Source organism: Entelurus aequoreus, linkage group LG28, assembly GCF_033978785.1.
Source record: "Entelurus aequoreus isolate RoL-2023_Sb linkage group LG28, RoL_Eaeq_v1.1, whole genome shotgun sequence".
In the NCBI taxonomy this organism is placed as follows: domain Eukaryota; kingdom Metazoa; phylum Chordata; class Actinopteri; order Syngnathiformes; family Syngnathidae; genus Entelurus; species Entelurus aequoreus.
Window position 1 is genome coordinate 33,354,724 of NC_084758.1, and position 24,332 is coordinate 33,379,055.

General features: G+C 31.7%; 1 protein-coding gene across 1 annotated transcript in view; it reads left to right on the plus strand.

Moving 5' to 3' along the window:
- The window catches only part of glra1 (glycine receptor, alpha 1), a 249,441-nt gene that overhangs the window by 175,662 nt on the left and 49,447 nt on the right, over window positions 1-24,332 (plus strand). Inside the window, 1 exon segment of the mRNA XM_062039934.1 lies at window positions 3,683-3,765. Coding sequence (XP_061895918.1) covers window positions 3,683-3,765 — 83 coding nt within the window.

Sequence of the window (24,332 nt, forward strand, 5' to 3'; positions counted from 1 at the left end):
TCAGATGACATATGAACGTCTTTTTATTACAGTAGACATATACCTTTATTGCCCTCCATGTTGGGCTTTTTCACGCATGTCCGTATCGGCCTTTTTTTTTAACAGAACTACATCAGCAGATACAACATATACGCACAGGATACCAGAAGATACAACATATACACACATGATACCAGAAGATACAACATATACACACATGATACCAGAAGATACATCATATACACACATGATACCAGAAGATGCTACATATACACACATGATACCAGAAGATGCAACATATGCACACATGATAACAGAAGATACATCATATACGCACATGATACCAGAATATACAACAGATACACACGATACCAGAAGATACAACATATATGCACATGATACCAGAAGATACAACATATACACACATGTTACCAGAAGACACACAGGATACCAGAAGATAAAACATATACACACATGATACCAGAAGATACAACATATACACACATGATACCAGAAGATACATCATATACACACAGGATACCAGAAGATGCAACATATACACACATGATACCAGAAGATACAACATATACACACATGATACCAGAATAATACAACATATACACACATGATACCAGAAGATACAACATATATGCACATGATACCAGAAGATACAACATATACACACATGATACCAGAAGATACAACATATACACACATGATACCATAATAATACAACATATACACACATGATACCAGAAGATACAACATATACGCACAGGATACCAGAATAATACAACATATACACACATGATACCAGAAGATACAATGTATACGCACAGGATAGCAGAAGATACAGCATATACGCACAGGATACCAGAACATACAGCATATACGCACAGGATACCAGAAGATACAACATATACGCACATGATACCAGAAGATACAACATATACGCACATGATACCAGAAGATACAACATATACACACATGATACCAGAAGATGCAACATATACGCACAGGATACCAGAATAATACAACATATACACACAGGATACCAGAAGATACAACATATACACACATGATACCATAATAATACAACATATACACACATGATACCAGAAGATACAACATATACGCACAGGATACCAGAATAATACAACATATACACACATGATACCAGAAGATACAACGTATACGCACAGGATAGCAGAAGATACAGCATATATGCACAGGATACCAGAAGATACAACATATACGCACATGATACCAGAAGATACAACATATACGCACATGATACCAGAAGATACAACATATACACACATGATACCAGAAGATGCAACATATACGCACAGGATACCAGAATAATACAACATATACACACAGGATACCAGAAGATACAACATATTCGCACAGGATACCAGAAGATACAACTGATACGCACATGATACCAGAAGATACAACATATACGCACATGATACCAGAAGATACAACATATACGCACAGGATACCAGAAGATACAACATATACGCACATGATACCAGAAGATACAACATATATGCACATGATACCAGAAGATACAATATATACACACATGATACCAGAAGATACAACATATACACACATGCTACCAGGAGATACAACATATACACACATGATACCAGAAGATGCAATATATACACACATGATACCAGAAGATGCTACATGTACACACATGATACCAGAAGATACAACATATACACACATGATACCAGAATATGCAACATGTACACACATGATACCAGAAGATGATACATGTACACACATGATACCAGAAGATGCAACATATACACACATGATACCAGAAGATACAACATATACACACATGATACCAGAAGATGCAACATATACACACATGATACCAGAAGATACAACATATACACACATGATACCAGAAGATGCAACATATACACACATGATACCAGAAGATGCTACATGTACACACATGATACCAGAAGATGCAACATATACACACATGATACCAGAAGATACAACATATACACACATGATACCAGAATATGCAACATGTACACACATGATACCAGAAGATGATACATGTACACACATGATACCAGAAGATGCAACATATACACACATGATACCAGAAGATACAACATATACACACATGATACCAGAAGATGCAACATATACACACATGATACCAGAAGATACAACATATACACACATGATACCAGAAGATGCAACATATACACACGTGATACCAGAAGATGCAACATACACACACATGATACCAGAAGATATAACATATACACACTGATACCAGAAGATGCTACATGTACACACATGATACCAGAAGATACAACATATACACACTGATACCAGAAGATACAACATATACACACTGATACCAGAAGATACAAGGTATACACACTGATACCAGAAGATGCAACATATACACACATGATACCAGAAGATACAACATATACACACATGATACCAGAAGATGCAACATATACACACGTGATACCAGAGGATGCAACATATACACACATGATACCAGAAGATATAACATATACACACTGATACCAGAAGATGCTACATATACACACATGATACCAGAAGATACAAGGTATACACACTGATACCAGAAGATACAAGGTATACACACTGATACCAGAAGATACAAGTTATACACACTGATACCAGAAGATGCAACGTATGCACACTGATACCAGAAGATACAAGTTATACACACTGATACCAGAAGATGCTACATATGTGTGCAGTACAGTACGTCTCTTCTGCTTACCTATGAAAACGCCCATTTTTGGCCAGTAAATTCAGTTTTTGTCTTTCTTTCCTGGCGTCATTCTTCCCGTGTTGTGTGTTTGGTTCACTGCAGCGATGGAGTCGCTTGACAAGCGTGAGTCCGCAACACCCGTAGTGGGGGCTCATTCAAGAAGCGCCACCAGTTTCATGATCCGTCATTCAATCCAATAACACGACAGAGACGACAGAAAAGATCTCTCTGCCAAAAATGCAAACCTTGTGCAAATATGAGATGATTGTATCGGTACAGAAGAGGCAGCAGCTCACACATTCTCATACTTTATGTAACATCCAGGAAGAAATGATGTCATTGTCTCAACTATAATCTACGAGGAGGTGCCCAGAATTGTTTTATTGAAATGTTGACATTATTACATCAAGTGTTATCAAATGGAGTAGATAGATGAGTTATTGTCATGTAGAGAAATGTCTAATTTTGACCAATTTTCCCAGGAGATTTGTCATATTTAGAAACAAAATGTTGATGTTAGACACACAAAATGAAGGTATTTATTGATCAATTAAACACAACATCAAACATGATGTCACTATTTTCACTTGTTCAGATGTTTGCTGACATATAATATTCATCTTTAAATAATGCTAATGAATGTCACCTCCAAATATCAATAGACTACTAATAATTGGTATCAGTATCATCCCCGGAATAATCATATCGGTAGATCTTGAGCTTGTATCACATGCATCATGAAGCTGCTGATTGGACACGTCTTCTACTTTGTTTCGTGCAATAATAATAAAGTGCACATGCGTGTTGTTGTTGTTTCGTCCGTAACAACAACAACAACAACAACAACAACAACAAGTCAGTGTGATGTGTCTTAGCAGGAAGTGATACTGTGTGTGTGTTTGGCAGAATAACGCTGATCCTGGCCTGTCCCATGGATCTGAAGAACTTCCCGATGGATGTGCAGACGTGCATCATGCAGCTGGAGAGCTGTGAGTACACACACACACACATACACACACACACACACACACACACACACATAAATGTCTTGGTGACATTGTGAGTCCTCATAGAAAGGGTCGTTTCTCAGGTGTTGGTCCACACAAGGATAGTGAGACAACACACACACACACACACACACACACACACACACACACACACACACACACACACACACACACACACACACACACACACACACACAGTCATCAGCGCGGGTTCATCAGTTCCATATAGATTTCTCTGCGGCCTCTCCATTGTGGGAGAGGACGTGAGGCGACTGGCAAGCAGGGACGCTGTGATGGATCACTGGACATGGAGCCAAGACACACTCGCCGCTCTCGGACCGGCGCCAGTGTCGGGCCGCGATGTCAGAAGGTGCTGACAGAGAATCGCTTCCATCCGAGTGAGCGGAGAAAGTGCCAATCAGTAACGGCAGCAAGCAAAGGAGCGCCTTCAGCGCGACTTCAATCATGGCTGCTTGAACGCAGCTTGTAGAGAAGACCACAACATGACATTGTACTTTTTAACACCAATATATGACTGTTAGTTTTCTATGTCATCTATTTTATATTGTAGACAACACCACAACATGACATTGTACTTTTTAACACCAACATATGACTGTTAGTTTTCTATGTCATCTATTTTATATTGTAGACAACACCACAACATGACATTGTACTTTTTAACACCAACATATGACTGTTAGTTTTCTATGTCATCTATTTTATATTGTAGACAACACCACAACATGACATTGTACTTTTTAACACCAACATATGACTGTTAGTTTTCTATGTCATCTATTTTATATTGTAGACAACACCACAACATGACATTGTACTTTTTAACACCAACATATGACTGTTAGTTTTCTATGACATCTATTTTATATTGTAGACAACACCACAACATGACATTGTACTTTTTAACACCAACATATGACTGTTAGTTTTCTATGTCATCTATTTTATATTGTAGACAACACCACAACATGACATTGTACTTTTTAACACCAACATATGACTGTTAGTTTTCTATGTCATCTATTTTATATTGTAGACAACACCACAACATGACATTGTACTTTTTAACACCAACATATGGTGACTGTTAGTTTTCTCTGTCATCTATTTTATATTGTAGACAACACCACAACATGACATTGTACTTTTTAACACCAACATATGACTGTTAGTTTTCTATGTCATCTATTTTATATTGTAGACAACACCACATGACATTGTACTTTTTAACACCAACATATGACTGTTAGTTTTCTCTGTCATCTATTTTATATTGTGGACAACACCAAAACATGACATTGTACTTTTTAACACCAACATGACTGTTAGTTTTTTATGTCATCTATATTATATTGTAGACAACACCACAACATGACTTTGTACTTTTTAACACCAACACATGACTGTTAGTTTTCTATGTCATCTATTTTATATTGTAGACAACACCACAACATGACATTGTACTTTTTAACACCAACATATGACTGTTAGTTTTTTATGTCATCTATTTTATATTTTAGACAACACCACAACATGACATTGTACTTTTTAACACCAACATATGACTGTTAGTTTTATGTCATCTTTTTTAATTGTAGACAACACCACAACATGACATTGTACTTTTTAACACCAACATGACTGTTACTTTTCTATGTCATCTATTTTATATTGTAGACAACACCACAACATGACATTGTACTTTTTAACACCAACATATGGTAACTGTTAGTTTTCTCTGTCATCTATTTTATATTGTAGACAACACCACAACATGACATTGTACTTTTTAACACCAACATATGACTGTTAGTTTTCTATGTCATCTATTTTATATTGTAGACAACACCACATGACATTGTACTTTTTAACACCAACATATGACTGTTAGTTTTCTCTGTCATCTATTTTATATTGTGGACAACACCAAAACATGACATTGTACTTTTTAACACCAACATGACTGTTAGTTTTTTATGTCATCTATTTTATATTGTAGACAACACCACAACATGACTTTGTACTTTTTAACACCAACACATGACTGTTAGTTTTCTATGCCATCTATTTTATATTGTAGACAACACCACAACATTACATTGTACTTTTTAACACCAACATGACTGTTAGTTTTCTGTCATCTATTTTATATTGTAGACAACACCACAACATGACATTGTACTTTTTAACACCAACATATGACTGTTAGTTTTCTGTCATCTTTTTTAATTGTAGACAACACCACAACATGACATTGTACTTTTTAACAGCAACACATGACTGTTAGTTTTCTATGTCATCTATTTTATATTGTAGACAACACCACAACATGACATTGTACTTTTTAACACCAACATATGGTGACTGTTAGTTTTCTATGTCATCTATTTTATATTGTAGACAACACCACAACATGACATTGTACTTTTTAACACCAACATATGGTGACTGTTAGTTTTCTATGTCATCTATTTTATATTGTAGACAACACCACAACATGACATTGTACTTTTTAACACCAACATATGACTGTTAGTTTTCTATGTCATCTATTTTATATTGTAGACAACACCAAAACATGACATTGTACTGTTTAACACCAACATATGACTGTTAGTTTTCTATGTCATCTATTTTATATTGTAGACAACACCACAACATGACATTGTACTTTTTAACACCAACATATGACTGTTAGTTTTCTATGCCATCTATTTTATATTGTAGACAACACCACAACATGACATTGTACTTTTTAACACCAACATATGACTGTTAGTTTTCTCTGTCATCTATTTTATATTGTAGACAACACCACAACATGACATTGTACTTTTTAACACCAACATATGACTGTTAGTTTTCTATGTCATCTATTTTATATTGTAAACAACACCACAACATGACATTGTACTTTTTAACACCAACATATGACTGTTAGTTTTCTATGTCATCAATTTTATATTGTAGACAACACCACAACATGAAATTGTACTTTTTAACACCAACATATGACTGTTAGTTTTCTATGTCATCTATTTTATATTGTAGACAACACCACAACATGACATTGTACTTTTTAACACCAACATATGACTGTTAGTTTTCTATGTCATCTATTTTATATTGTAGACAACACCACAACATGACATTGTACTTTTTAACACCAACATATGACTGTTAGTTTTCTATGACATCTATTTTATATTGTAGACAACACCACAACATGACATTGTACTTTTTAACACCAACATATGACTGTTAGTTTTCTATGTCATCTATTTTATATTGTAGACAACACCACATGACATTGTACTTTTTAACACCAACATATGACTGTTAGTTTTCTCTGTCATCTATTTTATATTGTGGACAACACCAAAACATGACATTGTACTTTTTAACACCAACATGACTGTTAGTTTTTTATGTCATCTATTTTATATTGTAGACAACACCACAACATGACTTTGTACTTTTTAACACCAACACATGACTGTTAGTTTTCTATGCCATCTATTTTATATTGTAGACAACACCACAACATTACATTGTACTTTTTAACACCAACATGACTGTTAGTTTTCTGTCATCTATTTTATATTGTAGACAACACCACAACATGACATTGTACTTTTTAACACCAACATATGACTGTTAGTTTTCTGTCATCTTTTTTAATTGTAGACAACACCACAACATGACATTGTACTTTTTAACAGCAACACATGACTGTTAGTTTTCTATGTCATCTATTTTATATTGTAGACAACACCACAACATGACATTGTACTTTTTAACACCAACATATGGTGACTGTTAGTTTTCTATGTCATCTATTTTATATTGTAGACAACACCACAACATGACATTGTACTTTTTAACACCAACATATGGTGACTGTTAGTTTTCTATGTCATCTATTTTATATTGTAGACAACACCACAACATGACATTGTACTTTTTAACACCAACATATGACTGTTAGTTTTCTATGTCATCTATTTTATATTGTAGACAACACCAAAACATGACATTGTACTGTTTAACACCAACATATGACTGTTAGTTTTCTATGTCATCTATTTTATATTGTAGACAACACCACAACATGACATTGTACTGTTTAACACCAACATATGACTGTTAGTTTTCTATGCCATCTATTTTATATTGTAGACAACACCACAACATGACATTGTACTTTTTAACACCAACATATGACTGTTAGTTTTCTCTGTCATCTATTTTATATTGTAGACAACACCACAACATGACATTGTACTTTTTAACACCAACATATGACTGTTAGTTTTCTATGTCATCTATTTTATATTGTAAACAACACCACAACATGACATTGTACTTTTTAACACCAACATATGACTGTTAGTTTTCTATGTCATCAATTTTATATTGTAGACAACACCACAACATGAAATTGTACTTTTTAACACCAACATATGACTGTTAGTTTTCTATGTCATCTATTTTATATTGTAGACAACACCACAACATGACATTGTACTTTTTAACACCAACATATGACTGTTAGTTTTCTATGTCATCTATTTTATATTGTAGACAACACCACAACATGACATTGTACTTTTTAACACCAACATATGACTGTTAGTTTTCTATGACATCTATTTTATATTGTAGACAACACCACAACATGACATTGTACTTTTTAACACCAACATATGACTGTTAGTTTTCTATGTCATCTATTTTATATTGTAGACAACACCACAACATGACATTGTACTTTTTAACACCAACATATGGTGACTGTTAGTTTTCTCTGTCATCTATTTTATATTGTAGACAACACCACAACATGACATTGTACTTTTTAACACCAACATATGACTGTTAGTTTTCTATGTCATCTATTTTATATTGTAGACAACACCACATGACATTGTACTTTTTAACACCAACATATGACTGTTAGTTTTCTCTGTCATCTATTTTATATTGTGGACAACACCAAAACATGACATTGTACTTTTTAACACCAACATGACTGTTAGTTTTTTATGTCATCTATATTATATTGTAGACAACACCACAACATGACTTTGTACTTTTTAACACCAACACATGACTGTTAGTTTTCTATGTCATCTATTTTATATTGTAGACAACACCACAACATGACATTGTACTTTTTAACACCAACATATGACTGTTAGTTTTTTATGTCATCTATTTTATATTTTAGACAACACCACAACATGACATTGTACTTTTTAACACCAACATATGACTGTTAGTTTTATGTCATCTTTTTTAATTGTAGACAACACCACAACATGACATTGTACTTTTTAACACCAACATGACTGTTACTTTTCTATGTCATCTATTTTATATTGTAGACAACACCACAACATGACATTGTACTTTTTAACACCAACATATGGTAACTGTTAGTTTTCTCTGTCATCTATTTTATATTGTAGACAACACCACAACATGACATTGTACTTTTTAACACCAACATATGACTGTTAGTTTTCTATGTCATCTATTTTATATTGTAGACAACACCACATGACATTGTACTTTTTAACACCAACATATGACTGTTAGTTTTCTCTGTCATCTATTTTATATTGTGGACAACACCAAAACATGACATTGTACTTTTTAACACCAACATGACTGTTAGTTTTTTATGTCATCTATTTTATATTGTAGACAACACCACAACATGACTTTGTACTTTTTAACACCAACACATGACTGTTAGTTTTCTATGCCATCTATTTTATATTGTAGACAACACCACAACATTACATTGTACTTTTTAACACCAACATGACTGTTAGTTTTCTGTCATCTATTTTATATTGTAGACAACACCACAACATGACATTGTACTTTTTAACAACAACATATGACTGTTAGTTTTCTGTCATCTTTTTTAATTGTAGACAACACCACAACATGACATTGTACTTTTTAACAGCAACACATGACTGTTAGTTTTCTATGTCATCTATTTTATATTGTAGACAACACCACAACATGACATTGTACTTTTTAACACCAACATATGGTGACTGTTAGTTTTCTATGTCATCTATTTTATATTGTAGACAACACCACAACATGACATTGTACTTTTTAACACCAACATATGGTGACTGTTAGTTTTCTATGTCATCTATTTTATATTGTAGACAACACCACAACATGACATTGTACTTTTTAACACCAACATATGACTGTTAGTTTTCTATGTCATATATTTTATATTGTAGACAACACCAAAACATGACATTGTACTGTTTAACACCAACATATGACTGTTAGTTTTCTATGTCATCTATTTTATATTGTAGACAACACCACAACATGACATTGTACTTTTTAACACCAACATATGACTGTTAGTTTTCTATGCCATCTATTTTATATTGTAGACAACACCACAACATGACATTGTACTTTTTAACACCAACATATGACTGTTAGTTTTCTCTGTCATCTATTTTATATTGTAGACAACACCACAACATGACATTGTACTTTTTAACACCAACATATGACTGTTAGTTTTCTATGTCATCTATTTTATATTGTAAACAACACCACAACATGACATTGTACTTTTTAACACCAACATATGACTGTTAGTTTTCTATGTCATCAATTTTATATTGTAGACAACACCACAACATGAAATTGTACTTTTTAACACCAACATATGACTGTTAGTTTTCTATGTCATCTATTTTATATTGTAGACAACACCACAACATGACATTGTACTTTTTAACACCAACATATGACTGTTAGTTTTCTATGTCATCTATTTTATATTGTAGACAACACCACAACATGACATTGTACTTTTTAACACCAACATATGACTGTTAGTTTTCTATGACATCTATTTTATATTGTAGACAACACCACAACATGACATTGTACTTTTTAACACCAACATATGACTGTTAGTTTTCTATGTCATCTATTTTATATTGTAGACAACACCACAACATGACATTGTACTTTTTAACACCAACATATGGTGACTGTTAGTTTTCTCTGTCATCTATTTTATATTGTAGACAACACCACAACATGACATTGTACTTTTTAACACCAACATATGACTGTTAGTTTTCTATGTCATCTATTTTATATTGTAGACAACACCACATGACATTGTACTTTTTAACACCAACATATGACTGTTAGTTTTCTCTGTCATCTATTTTATATTGTGGACAACACCAAAACATGACATTGTACTTTTTAACACCAACATGACTGTTAGTTTTTTATGTCATCTATATTATATTGTAGACAACACCACAACATGACTTTGTACTTTTTAACACCAACACATGACTGTTAGTTTTCTATGTCATCTATTTTATATTGTAGACAACACCACAACATGACATTGTACTTTTTAACACCAACATATGACTGTTAGTTTTTTATGTCATCTATTTTATATTTTAGACAACACCACAACATGACATTGTACTTTTTAACACCAACATATGACTGTTAGTTTTATGTCATCTTTTTTAATTGTAGACAACACCACAACATGACATTGTACTTTTTAACACCAACATGACTGTTACTTTTCTATGTCATCTATTTTATATTGTAGACAACACCACAACATGACATTGTACTTTTTAACACCAACATATGGTAACTGTTAGTTTTCTCTGTCATCTATTTTATATTGTAGACAACACCACAACATGACATTGTACTTTTTAACACCAACATATGACTGTTAGTTTTCTATGTCATCTATTTTATATTGTAGACAACACCACATGACATTGTACTTTTTAACACCAACATATGACTGTTAGTTTTCTCTGTCATCTATTTTATATTGTGGACAACACCAAAACATGACATTGTACTTTTTAACACCAACATGACTGTTAGTTTTTTATGTCATCTATTTTATATTGTAGACAACACCACAACATGACTTTGTACTTTTTAACACCAACACATGACTGTTAGTTTTCTATGCCATCTATTTTATATTGTAGACAACACCACAACATGACATTGTACTTTTTAACACCAACATGACTGTTAGTTTTCTGTCATCTATTTTATATTGTAGACAACACCACAACATGACATTGTACTTTTTAACACCAACATATGACTGTTAGTTTTCTGTCATCTTTTTTAATTGTAGACAACACCACAACATGACATTGTACTTTTTAACAGCAACACATGACTGTTAGTTTTCTATGTCATCTATTTTATATTGTAGACAACACCACAACATGACATTGTACTTTTTAACACCAACATATGACTGTTAGTTTTCTATGTCATCTATTTTATTTTGTAGACAACACCACAACATGACATTGTACTTTTTAACACCAACATATGGTGACTGTTAGTTTTCTATGTCATCTATTTTATATTGTAGACAACACCACAACATGACATTGTACTTTTTAACACCAACATATGACTGTTAGTTTTCTATGTCATCTATTTTATATTGTAGACAACACCAAAACATGACATTGTACTGTTTAACACCAACATATGACTGTTAGTTTTCTATGTAATCTATTTTATATTGTAGACAACACCACAACATGACATTGTACTTTTTAACACCAACATATGACTGTTAGTTTTCTATGCCATCTATTTTATATTGTAGACAACACCACAACATGACATTGTACTTTTTAACACCAACATATGACTGTTAGTTTTCTCTGTCATCTATTTTATATTGTAGACAACACCACAACATGACATTGTACTTTTTAACACCAACATATGACTGTTAGTTTTCTCTGTCATCTATTTTATATTGTAGACAACACCACAACATGGCATTGTACTTTTTAACACCAACATATGACTGTTAGTTTTCTATGCCATCTATTTTATATTGTAGACAACACCACAACATGACATTGTACTTTTTAACACCAACATATGACTGTTAGTTTTCTCTGTCATCTATTTTATATTGTAGACAACACCACAACATGACATTGTACTTTTTAACACCAACATATGACTGTTAGTTTTCTATGTCATCTATTTTATATTGTAAACAACACCACAACATGACATTGTACTTTTTAACACCAACATATGACTGTTAGTTTTCTATGTCATCAATTTTATATTGTAGACAACACCACAACATGACATTGTACTTTTTAACACCAACATATGACTGTTAGTTTTCTATGTCATCTATTTTATATTGTAGACAACACCACAACATGACATTGTACTTTTTAACACCAACATATGACTGTTAGTTTTCTATGTCATCTATTTTATATTGTAGACAACACCACAACATGACATTGTACTTTTTAACACCAACATATGACTGTTAGTTTTCTGTCATCTATTTTATATTGTAGACAACACCACAACATGACATTGTACTTTTTAACACCAACATATGACTGTTAGTTTTCTGTCATCTTTTTTAATTGTAGACAACACCACAACATGACATTGTACTTTTTAACAGCAACACATGACTGTTAGTTTTCTATGTCATCTATTTTATATTGTAGACAACACCACAACATGACATTGTACTTTTTAACACCAACATATGACTGTTAGTTTTCTATGTCATCTATTTTATTTTGTAGACAACACCACAACATGACATTGTACTTTTTAACACCAACATATGGTGACTGTTAGTTTTCTATGTCATCTATTTTATATTGTAGACAACACCACAACATGACATTGTACTTTTTAACACCAACATATGACTGTTAGTTTTCTATGTCATCTATTTTATATTGTAGACAACACCAAAACATGACATTGTACTGTTTAACACCAACATATGACTGTTAGTTTTCTATGTCATCTATTTTATATTGTAGACAACACCACAACATGACATTGTACTTTTTAACACCAACATATGACTGTTAGTTTTCTATGCCATCTATTTTATATTGTAGACAACACCACAACATGACATTGTACTTTTTAACACCAACATATGACTGTTAGTTTTCTCTGTCATCTATTTTATATTGTAGACAACACCACAACATGACATTGTACTTTTTAACACCAACATATGACTGTTAGTTTTCTATGTCATCTATTTTATATTGTAAACAACACCACAACATGACATTGTACTTTTTAACACCAACATATGACTGTTAGTTTTCTATGTCATCAATTTTATATTGTAGACAACACCACAACATGACATTGTACTTTTTAACACCAACATATGACTGTTAGTTTTCTATGTCATCTATTTTATATTGTAGACAACACCACAACATGACATTGTACTTTTTAACACCAACATATGACTGTTAGTTTTCTATGTCATCTATTTTATATTGTAGACAACACCACAACATGACATTGTACTTTTTAACACCAACATATGACTGTTAGTTTTCTTTCATCTATTTTATATTGTAGACAACACCACAACATGACATTGTACTTTTTAACACCAACATATGACTGTTAGTTTTCTATGTCATCTATTTTATATTGTAGACAACACCACAACATGACATTGTACTTTTTAACACCAACATATGACTGTTAGTTTTCTATGTCATCTATTTTATATCGTAGACAACACCACAACATGACATTGTACTTTTTAACACCGACATATGACTGTTAGTTTTCTATGTCATCTATTTTATATTGTAGACAACACCACAACATGACATTGTACTTTTTAACACCAACATATGACTGTTAGTTTTCTATGTCATCTATTTTATATTGTAGACAACACCACAACATGACATTGTACTTTTTAACACCAACATATGACTGTTAGTTTTCTCTGTCATCTATTTTATATTGTAGACAACACCACAACATGACATTGTACTTTTTAACACCAACATATGACTGTTAGTTTTCTATGTCATCTATTTTATATTGTAGACAACACCACATGACATTGTACTTTTTAACACCAACATATGACTGTTAGTTTTCTCTGTCATCTATTTTATATTGTGGACAACACCAAAACATGACATTGTACTTTTTAACACCAACATGACTGTTAGTTTTTTATGTCATCTATTTTATATTGTAGACAACACCACAACATGACTTTGTACTTTTTAACACCAACACATGACTGTTAGTTTTCTATGTCATCTATTTTATATTGTAGACAACACCACAACATGACATTGTACTTTTTAACACCAACATATGGTGACTGTTAGTTTTCTCTGTCATCTATTTTATATTGTAGACAACACCACAACATGACATTGTACTTTTTAACACCAACATATGACTGTTAGTTTTCTATGTCATCTATTTTATATTGTAGACAACACCACATGACATTGTACTTTTTAACACCAACATATGACTGTTAGTTTTCTCTGTCATCTATTTTATATTGTGGACAACACCAAAACATGACATTGTACTTTTTAACACCAACATGACTGTTAGTTTTTTATGTCATCTATTTTATATTGTAGACAACACCACAACATGACTTTGTACTTTTTAACACCAACACATGACTGTTAGTTTTCTATGCCATCTATTTTATATTGTAGACAACACCACAACATTACATTGTACTTTTTAACACCAACATGACTGTTAGTTTTCTGTCATCTATTTTATATTGTAGACAACACCACAACATGACATTGTACTTTTTAACACCAACATATGACTGTTAGTTTTCTGTCATCTTTTTTAATTGTAGACAACACCACAACATGACATTGTACTTTTTAACAGCAACACATGACTGTTAGTTTTCTATGTCATCTATTTTATATTGTAGACAACACCACAACATGACATTGTACTTTTTAACACCAACATATGGTGACTGTTAGTTTTCTATGTCATCTATTTTATATTGTAGACAACACCACAACATGACATTGTACTTTTTAACACCAACATATGGTGACTGTTAGTTTTCTATGTCATCTATTTTATATTGTAGACAACACCACAACATGACATTGTACTTTTTAACACCAACATATGACTGTTAGTTTTCTATGTCATCTATTTTATATTGTAGACAACACCAAAACATGACATTGTACTGTTTAACACCAACATATGACTGTTAGTTTTCTATGTCATCTATTTTATATTGTAGACAACACCACAACATGACATTGTACTTTTTAACACCAACATATGACTGTTAGTTTTCTATGCCATCTATTTTATATTGTAGACAACACCACAACATGACATTGTACTTTTTAACACCAACATATGACTGTTAGTTTTCTCTGTCATCTATTTTATATTGTAGACAACACCACAACATGACATTGTACTTTTTAACACCAACATATGACTGTTAGTTTTCTATGTCATCTATTTTATATTGTAAACAACACCACAACATGACATTGTACTTTTTAACACCAACATATGACTGTTAGTTTTCTATGTCATCAATTTTATATTGTAGACAACACCACAACATGAAATTGTACTTTTTAACACCAACATATGACTGTTAGTTTTCTATGTCATCTATTTTATATTGTAGACAACACCACAACATGACATTGTACTTTTTAACACCAACATATGGTGACTGTTAGTTTTCTCTGTCATCTATTTTATATTGTAGACAACACCACAACATGACATTGTACTTTTTAACACCAACATATGACTGTTAGTTTTCTATGTCATCTATTTTATATTGTAGACAACACCACATGACATTGTACTTTTTAACACCAACATATGACTGTTAGTTTTCTCTGTCATCTATTTTATATTGTGGACAACACCAAAACATGACATTGTACTTTTTAACACCAACATGACTGTTAGTTTTTTATGTCATCTATATTATATTGTAGACAACACCACAACATGACTTTGTACTTTTTAACACCAACACATGACTGTTAGTTTTCTATGTCATCTATTTTATATTGTAGACAACACCACAACATGACATTGTACTTTTTAACACCAACATATGACTGTTAGTTTTTTATGTCATCTATTTTATATTTTAGACAACACCACAACATGACATTGTACTTTTTAACACCAACATATGACTGTTAGTTTTATGTCATCTTTTTTAATTGTAGACAACACCACAACATGACATTGTACTTTTTAACACCAACATGACTGTTACTTTTCTATGTCATCTATTTTATATTGTAGACAACACCACAACATGACATTGTACTTTTTAACACCAACATATGGTAACTGTTAGTTTTCTCTGTCATCTATTTTATATTGTAGACAACACCACAACATGACATTGTACTTTTTAACACCAACATATGACTGTTAGTTTTCTATGTCATCTATTTTATATTGTAGACAACACCACATGACATTGTACTTTTTAACACCAACATATGACTGTTAGTTTTCTCTGTCATCTATTTTATATTGTGGACAACACCAAAACATGACATTGTACTTTTTAACACCAACATGACTGTTAGTTTTTTATGTCATCTATTTTATATTGTAGACAACACCACAACATGACTTTGTACTTTTTAACACCAACACATGACTGTTAGTTTTCTATGCCATCTATTTTATATTGTAGACAACACCACAACATTACATTGTACTTTTTAACACCAACATGACTGTTAGTTTTCTGTCATCTATTTTATATTGTAGACAACACCACAACATGACATTGTACTTTTTAACACCAACATATGACTGTTAGTTTTCTGTCATCTTTTTTAATTGTAGACAACACCACAACATGACATTGTACTTTTTAACAGCAACACATGACTGTTAGTTTTCTATGTCATCTATTTTATATTGTAGACAACACCACAACATGACATTGTACTTTTTAACACCAACATATGGTGACTGTTAGTTTTCTATGTCATCTATTTTATATTGTAGACAACACCACAACATGACATTGTACTTTTTAACACCAACATATGGTGACTGTTAGTTTTCTATGTCATCTATTTTATATTGTAGACAACACCACAACATGACATTGTACTTTTTAACACCAACATATGACTGTTAGTTTTCTATGTCATCTATTTTATATTGTAGACAACACCAAAACATGACATTGTACTGTTTAACACCAACATATGACTGTTAGTTTTCTATGTCATCTATTTTATATTGTAGACAACACCACAACATGACATTGTACTTTTTAACACCAACATATGACTGTTAGTTTTCTATGCCATCTATTTTATATTGTAGACAACACCACAACATGACATTGTACTTTTTAACACCAACATATGACTGTTAGTTTTCTCTGTCATCTATTTTATATTGTAGACAACACCACAACATGACATTGTACTTTTTAACACCAACATATGACTGTTAGTTTTCTATGTCATCTATTTTATATTGTAAACAACACCACAACATGACATTGTACTTTTTAACACCAACATATGACTGTTAGTTTTCTATGTCATCAATTTTATATTGTAGACAACACCACAACATGAAATTGTACTTTTTAACACCAACATATGACTGTTAGTTTTCTATGTCATCTATTTTATATTGTAGACAACACCACAACATGACATTGTACTTTTTAACACCAACATATGACTGTTAGTTTTCTATGTCATCTATTTTATATTGTAGACAACACCACAACATGACATTGTACTTTTTAACACCAACATATGACTGTTAGTTTTCTATGACATCTATTTTATATTGTAGACAACACCACAACATGACATTGTACTTTTTAACACCAACATATGACTGTTAGTTTTCTATGTCATCTATTTTATATTGTAGACAACACCACAACATGACATTGTACTTTTTAACACCAACATATGGTGACTGTTAGTTTTCTCTGTCATCTATTTTATATTGTAGACAACACCACAACATGACATTGTACTTTTTAACACCAACATATGACTGTTAGTTTTCTATGTCATCTATTTTATATTGTAGACAACACCACATGACATTGTACTTTTTAACACCAACATATGACTGTTAGTTTTCTCTGTCATCTATTTTATATTGTGGACAACACCAAAACATGACATTGTACTTTTTAACACCAACATGACTGTTAGTTTTTTATGTCATCTATATTATATTGTAGACAACACCACAACATGACTTTGTACTTTTTAACACCAACACATGACTGTTAGTTTTCTATGTCATCTATTTTATATTGTAGACAACACCACAACATGACATTGTACTTTTTAACACCAACATATGACTGTTAGTTTTTTATGTCATCTATTTTATATTTTAGACAACACCACAACATGACATTGTACTTTTTAACACCAACATATGACTGTTAGTTGTATGTCATCTTTTTTAATTGTAGACAACACCACAACATGACATTGTACTTTTTAACACCAACATGACTGTTACTTTTCTATGTCATCTATTTTATATTGTAGACAACACCACAACATGACATTGTACTTTTTAACACCAACATATGGTAACTGTTAGTTTTCTCTGTCATCTATTTTATATTGTAGACAACACCACAACATGACATTGTACTTTTTAACACCAACATATGACTGTTAGTTTTCTATGTCATCTATTTTATATTGTAGACAACACCACATGACATTGTACTTTTTAACACCAACATATGACTGTTAGTTTTCTCTGTCATCTATTTTATATTGTGGACAACACCAAAACATGACATTGTACTTTTTAACACCAACATGACTGTTAGTTTTTTATGTCATCTATTTTATATTGTAGACAACACCACAACATGACTTTGTACTTTTTAACACCAACACATGACTGTTAGTTTTCTATGCCATCTATTTTATATTGTAGACAACACCACAACATGACATTGTACTTTTTAACACCAACATGACTGTTAGTTTTCTGTCATCTATTTTATATTGTAGACAACACCACAACATGACATTGTACTTTTTAACACCAACATATGACTGTTAGTTTTCTGTCATCTTTTTTAATTGTAGACAACACCACAACATGACATTGTACTTTTTAACAGCAACACATGACTGTTAGTTTTCTATGTCATCTATTTTATATTGTAGACAACACCACAACATGACATTGTACTTTTTAACACCAACATATGACTGTTAGTTTTCTATGTCATCTATTTTATTTTGTAGACAACACCACAACATGACATTGTACTTTTTAACACCAACATATGGTGACTGTTAGTTTTCTATGTCATCTATTTTATATTGTAGACAACACCACAACATGACATTGTACTTTTTAACACCAACATATGACTGTTAGTTTTCTATGTCATCTATTTTATATTGTAGACAACACCAAAACATGACATTGTACTGTTTAACACCAACATATGACTGTTAGTTTTCTATGTCATCTATTTTATATTGTAGACAACACCACAACATGACATTGTACTTTTTAACACCAACATATGACTGTTAGTTTTCTATGCCATCTATTTTATATTGTAGACAACACCACAACATGACATTGTACTTTTTAACACCAACATATGACTGTTAGTTTTCTCTGTCATCTATTTTATATTGTAGACAACACCACAACATGACATTGTACTTTTTAACACCAACATATGACTGTTAGTTTTCTCTGTCATCTATTTTATATTGTAGACAACACCACAACATGGCATTGTACTTTTTAACACCAACATATGACTGTTAGTTTTCTATGCCATCTATTTTATATTGTAGACAACACCACAACATGACATTGTACTTTTTAACACCAACATATGACTGTTAGTTTTCTCTGTCATCTATTTTATATTGTAGACAACACCACAACATGACATTGTACTTTTTAACACCAACATATGACTGTTAGTTTTCTATGTCATCTATTTTATATTGTAAACAACACCACAACATGACATTGTACTTTTTAACACCAACATATGACTGTTAGTTTTCTATGTCATCAATTTTATATTGTAGACAACACCACAACATGACATTGTACTTTTTAACACCAACATATGACTGTTAGTTTTCTATGTCATCTATTTTATATTGTAGACAACACCACAACATGACATTGTACTTTTTAACACCAACATATGACTGTTAGTTTTCTATGTCATCTATTTTATATTGTAGACAACACCACAACATGACATTGTACTTTTTAACACCAACATATGACTGTTAGTTTTCTGTCATCTATTTTATATTGTAGACAACACCACAACATGACATTGTACTTTTTAACACCAACATATGACTGTTAGTTTTCTGTCATCTTTTTTAATTGTAGACAACACCACAACATGACATTGTACTTTTTAACAGCAACACATGACTGTTAGTTTTCTATGTCATCTATTTTATATTGTAGACAACACCACAACATGACATTGTACTTTTTAACACCAACATATGACTGTTAGTTTTCTATGTCATCTATTTTATTTTGTAGACAACACCACAACATGACATTGTACTTTTTAACACCAACATATGGTGACTGTTAGTTTTCTATGTCATCTATTTTATATTGTAGACAACACCACAACATGACATTGTACTTTTTAACACCAACATATGACTGTTAGTTTTCTATGTCATCTATTTTATATTGTAGACAACACCAAAACATGACATTGTACTGTTTAACACCAACATATGACTGTTAGTTTTCTATGTCATCTATTTTATATTGTAGACAACACCACAACATGACATTGTACTTTTTAACACCAACATATGACTGTTAGTTTTCTATGCCATCTATTTTATATTGTAGACAACACCACAACATGACATTGTACTTTTTAACACCAACATATGACTGTTAGTTTTCTCTGTCATCTATTTTATATTGTAGACAACACCACAACATGACATTGTACTTTTTAACACCAACATATGACTGTTAGTTTTCTATGTCATCTATTTTATATTGTAAACAACACCACAACATGACATTGTACTTTTTAACACCAACATATGACTGTTAGTTTTCTATGTCATCAATTTTATATTGTAGACAACACCACAACATGACATTGTACTTTTTAACACCAACATATGACTGTTAGTTTTCTATGTCATCTATTTTATATTGTAGACAACACCACAACATGACATTGTACTTTTTAACACCAACATATGACTGTTAGTTTTCTATGTCATCTATTTTATATTGTAGACAACACCACAACATGACATTGTACTTTTTAACACCAACATATGACTGTTAGTTTTCTGTCATCTATTTTATATTGTAGACAACACCACAACATGACATTGTACTTTTTAACACCAACATATGACTGTTAGTTTTCTATGTCATCTATTTTATATTGTAGACAACACCACAACATGACATTGTACTTTTTAACACCAACATATGACTGTTAGTTTTCTATGTCATCTATTTTATATTGTAGACAACACCACATGACATTGTACTTTTTAACACCAACATATGACTGTTAGTTTTCTCTGTCATCTATTTTATATTGTGGACAACACCAAAACATGACATTGTACTTTTTAACACCAACATGACTGTTAGTTTTTTATGTCATCTATATTATATTGTAGACAACACCACAACATGACTTTGTACTTTTTAACACCAACACATGACTGTTAGTTTTCTATGTCATCTATTTTATATTGTAGACAACACCACAACATGACATTGTACTTTTTAACACCAACATATGACTGTTAGTTTTTTATGTCATCTATTTTATATTTTAGACAACACCACAACATGACATTGTACTTTTTAACACCAACATATGACTGTTAGTTTTATGTCATCTTTTTTAATTGTAGACAACACCACAACATGACATTGTACTTTTTAACACCAACATGACTGTTACTTTTCTATGTCATCTATTTTATATTGTAGACAACACCACAACATGACATTGTACTTTTTAACACCAACATATGACTGTTAGTTTTCTATGTCATCTATTTTATATTGTAGACAACACCACAACATGACATTGTACTTTTTAACACCAACATATGACTGTTAGTTTTCTATGTCATCTATTTTATATTGTAGACAACACCACATGACATTGTACTTTTTAACACCAACATATGACTGTTAGTTTTCTCTGTCATCTATTTTATATTGTGGACAACACCAAAACATGACATTGTACTTTTTAACACCAACATGACTGTTAGTTTTTTATGTCATCTATTTTATATTGTAGACAACACCACAACATGACTTTGTACTTTTTAACACCAACACATGACTGTTAGTTTTCTATGCCATCTATTTTATATTGTAGACAACACCACAACATTACATTGTACTTTTTAACACCAACATGACTGTTAGTTTTCTGTCATCTATTTTATATTGTAGACAACACCACAACATGACATTGTACTTTTTAACACCAACATATGACTGTTAGTTTTCTGTCATCTTTTTTAATTGTAGACAACACCACAACATGACATTGTACTTTTTAACAGCAACACATGACTGTTAGTTTTCTATGTCATCTATTTTATATTGTAGACAACACCACAACATGACATTGTACTTTTTAACACCAACATATGGTGACTGTTAGTTTTCTATGTCATCTATTTTATATTGTAGACAACACCACAACATGACATTGTACTTTTTAACACCAACATATGGTGACTGTTAGTTTTCTATGTCATCTATTTTATATTGTAGACAACACCACAACATGACATTGTACTTTTTAACACCAACATATGACTGTTAGTTTTCTATGTCATCTATTTTATATTGTAGACAACACCAAAACATGACATTGTACTGTTTAACACCAACATATGACTGTTAGTTTTCTATGTCATCTATTTTATATTGTAGACAACACCACAACATGACATTGTACTTTTTAACACCAACATATGACTGTTAGTTTTCTATGCCATCTATTTTATATTGTAGACAACACCACAACATGACATTGTACTTTTTAACACCAACATATGACTGTTAGTTTTCTCTGTCATCTATTTTATATTGTAGACAACACCACAACATGACATTGTACTTTTTAACACCAACATATGACTGTTAGTTTTCTATGTCATCTATTTTATATTGTAAACAACACCACAACATGACATTGTACTTTTTAACACCAACATATGACTGTTAGTTTTCTATGTCATCAATTTTATATTGTAGACAACACCACAACATGAAATTGTACTTTTTAACACCAACATATGACTGTTAGTTTTCTATGTCATCTATTTTATATTGTAGACAACACCACAACATGACATTGTACTTTTTAACACCAACATATGACTGTTAGTTTTCTATGTCATCTATTTTATATTGTAGACAACACCACAACATGACATTGTACTTTTTAACACCAACATATGACTGTTAGTTTTCTATGACATCTATTTTATATTGTAGACAACACCACAACATGACATTGTACTTTTTAACACCAACATATGACTGTTAGTTTTCTATGTCAT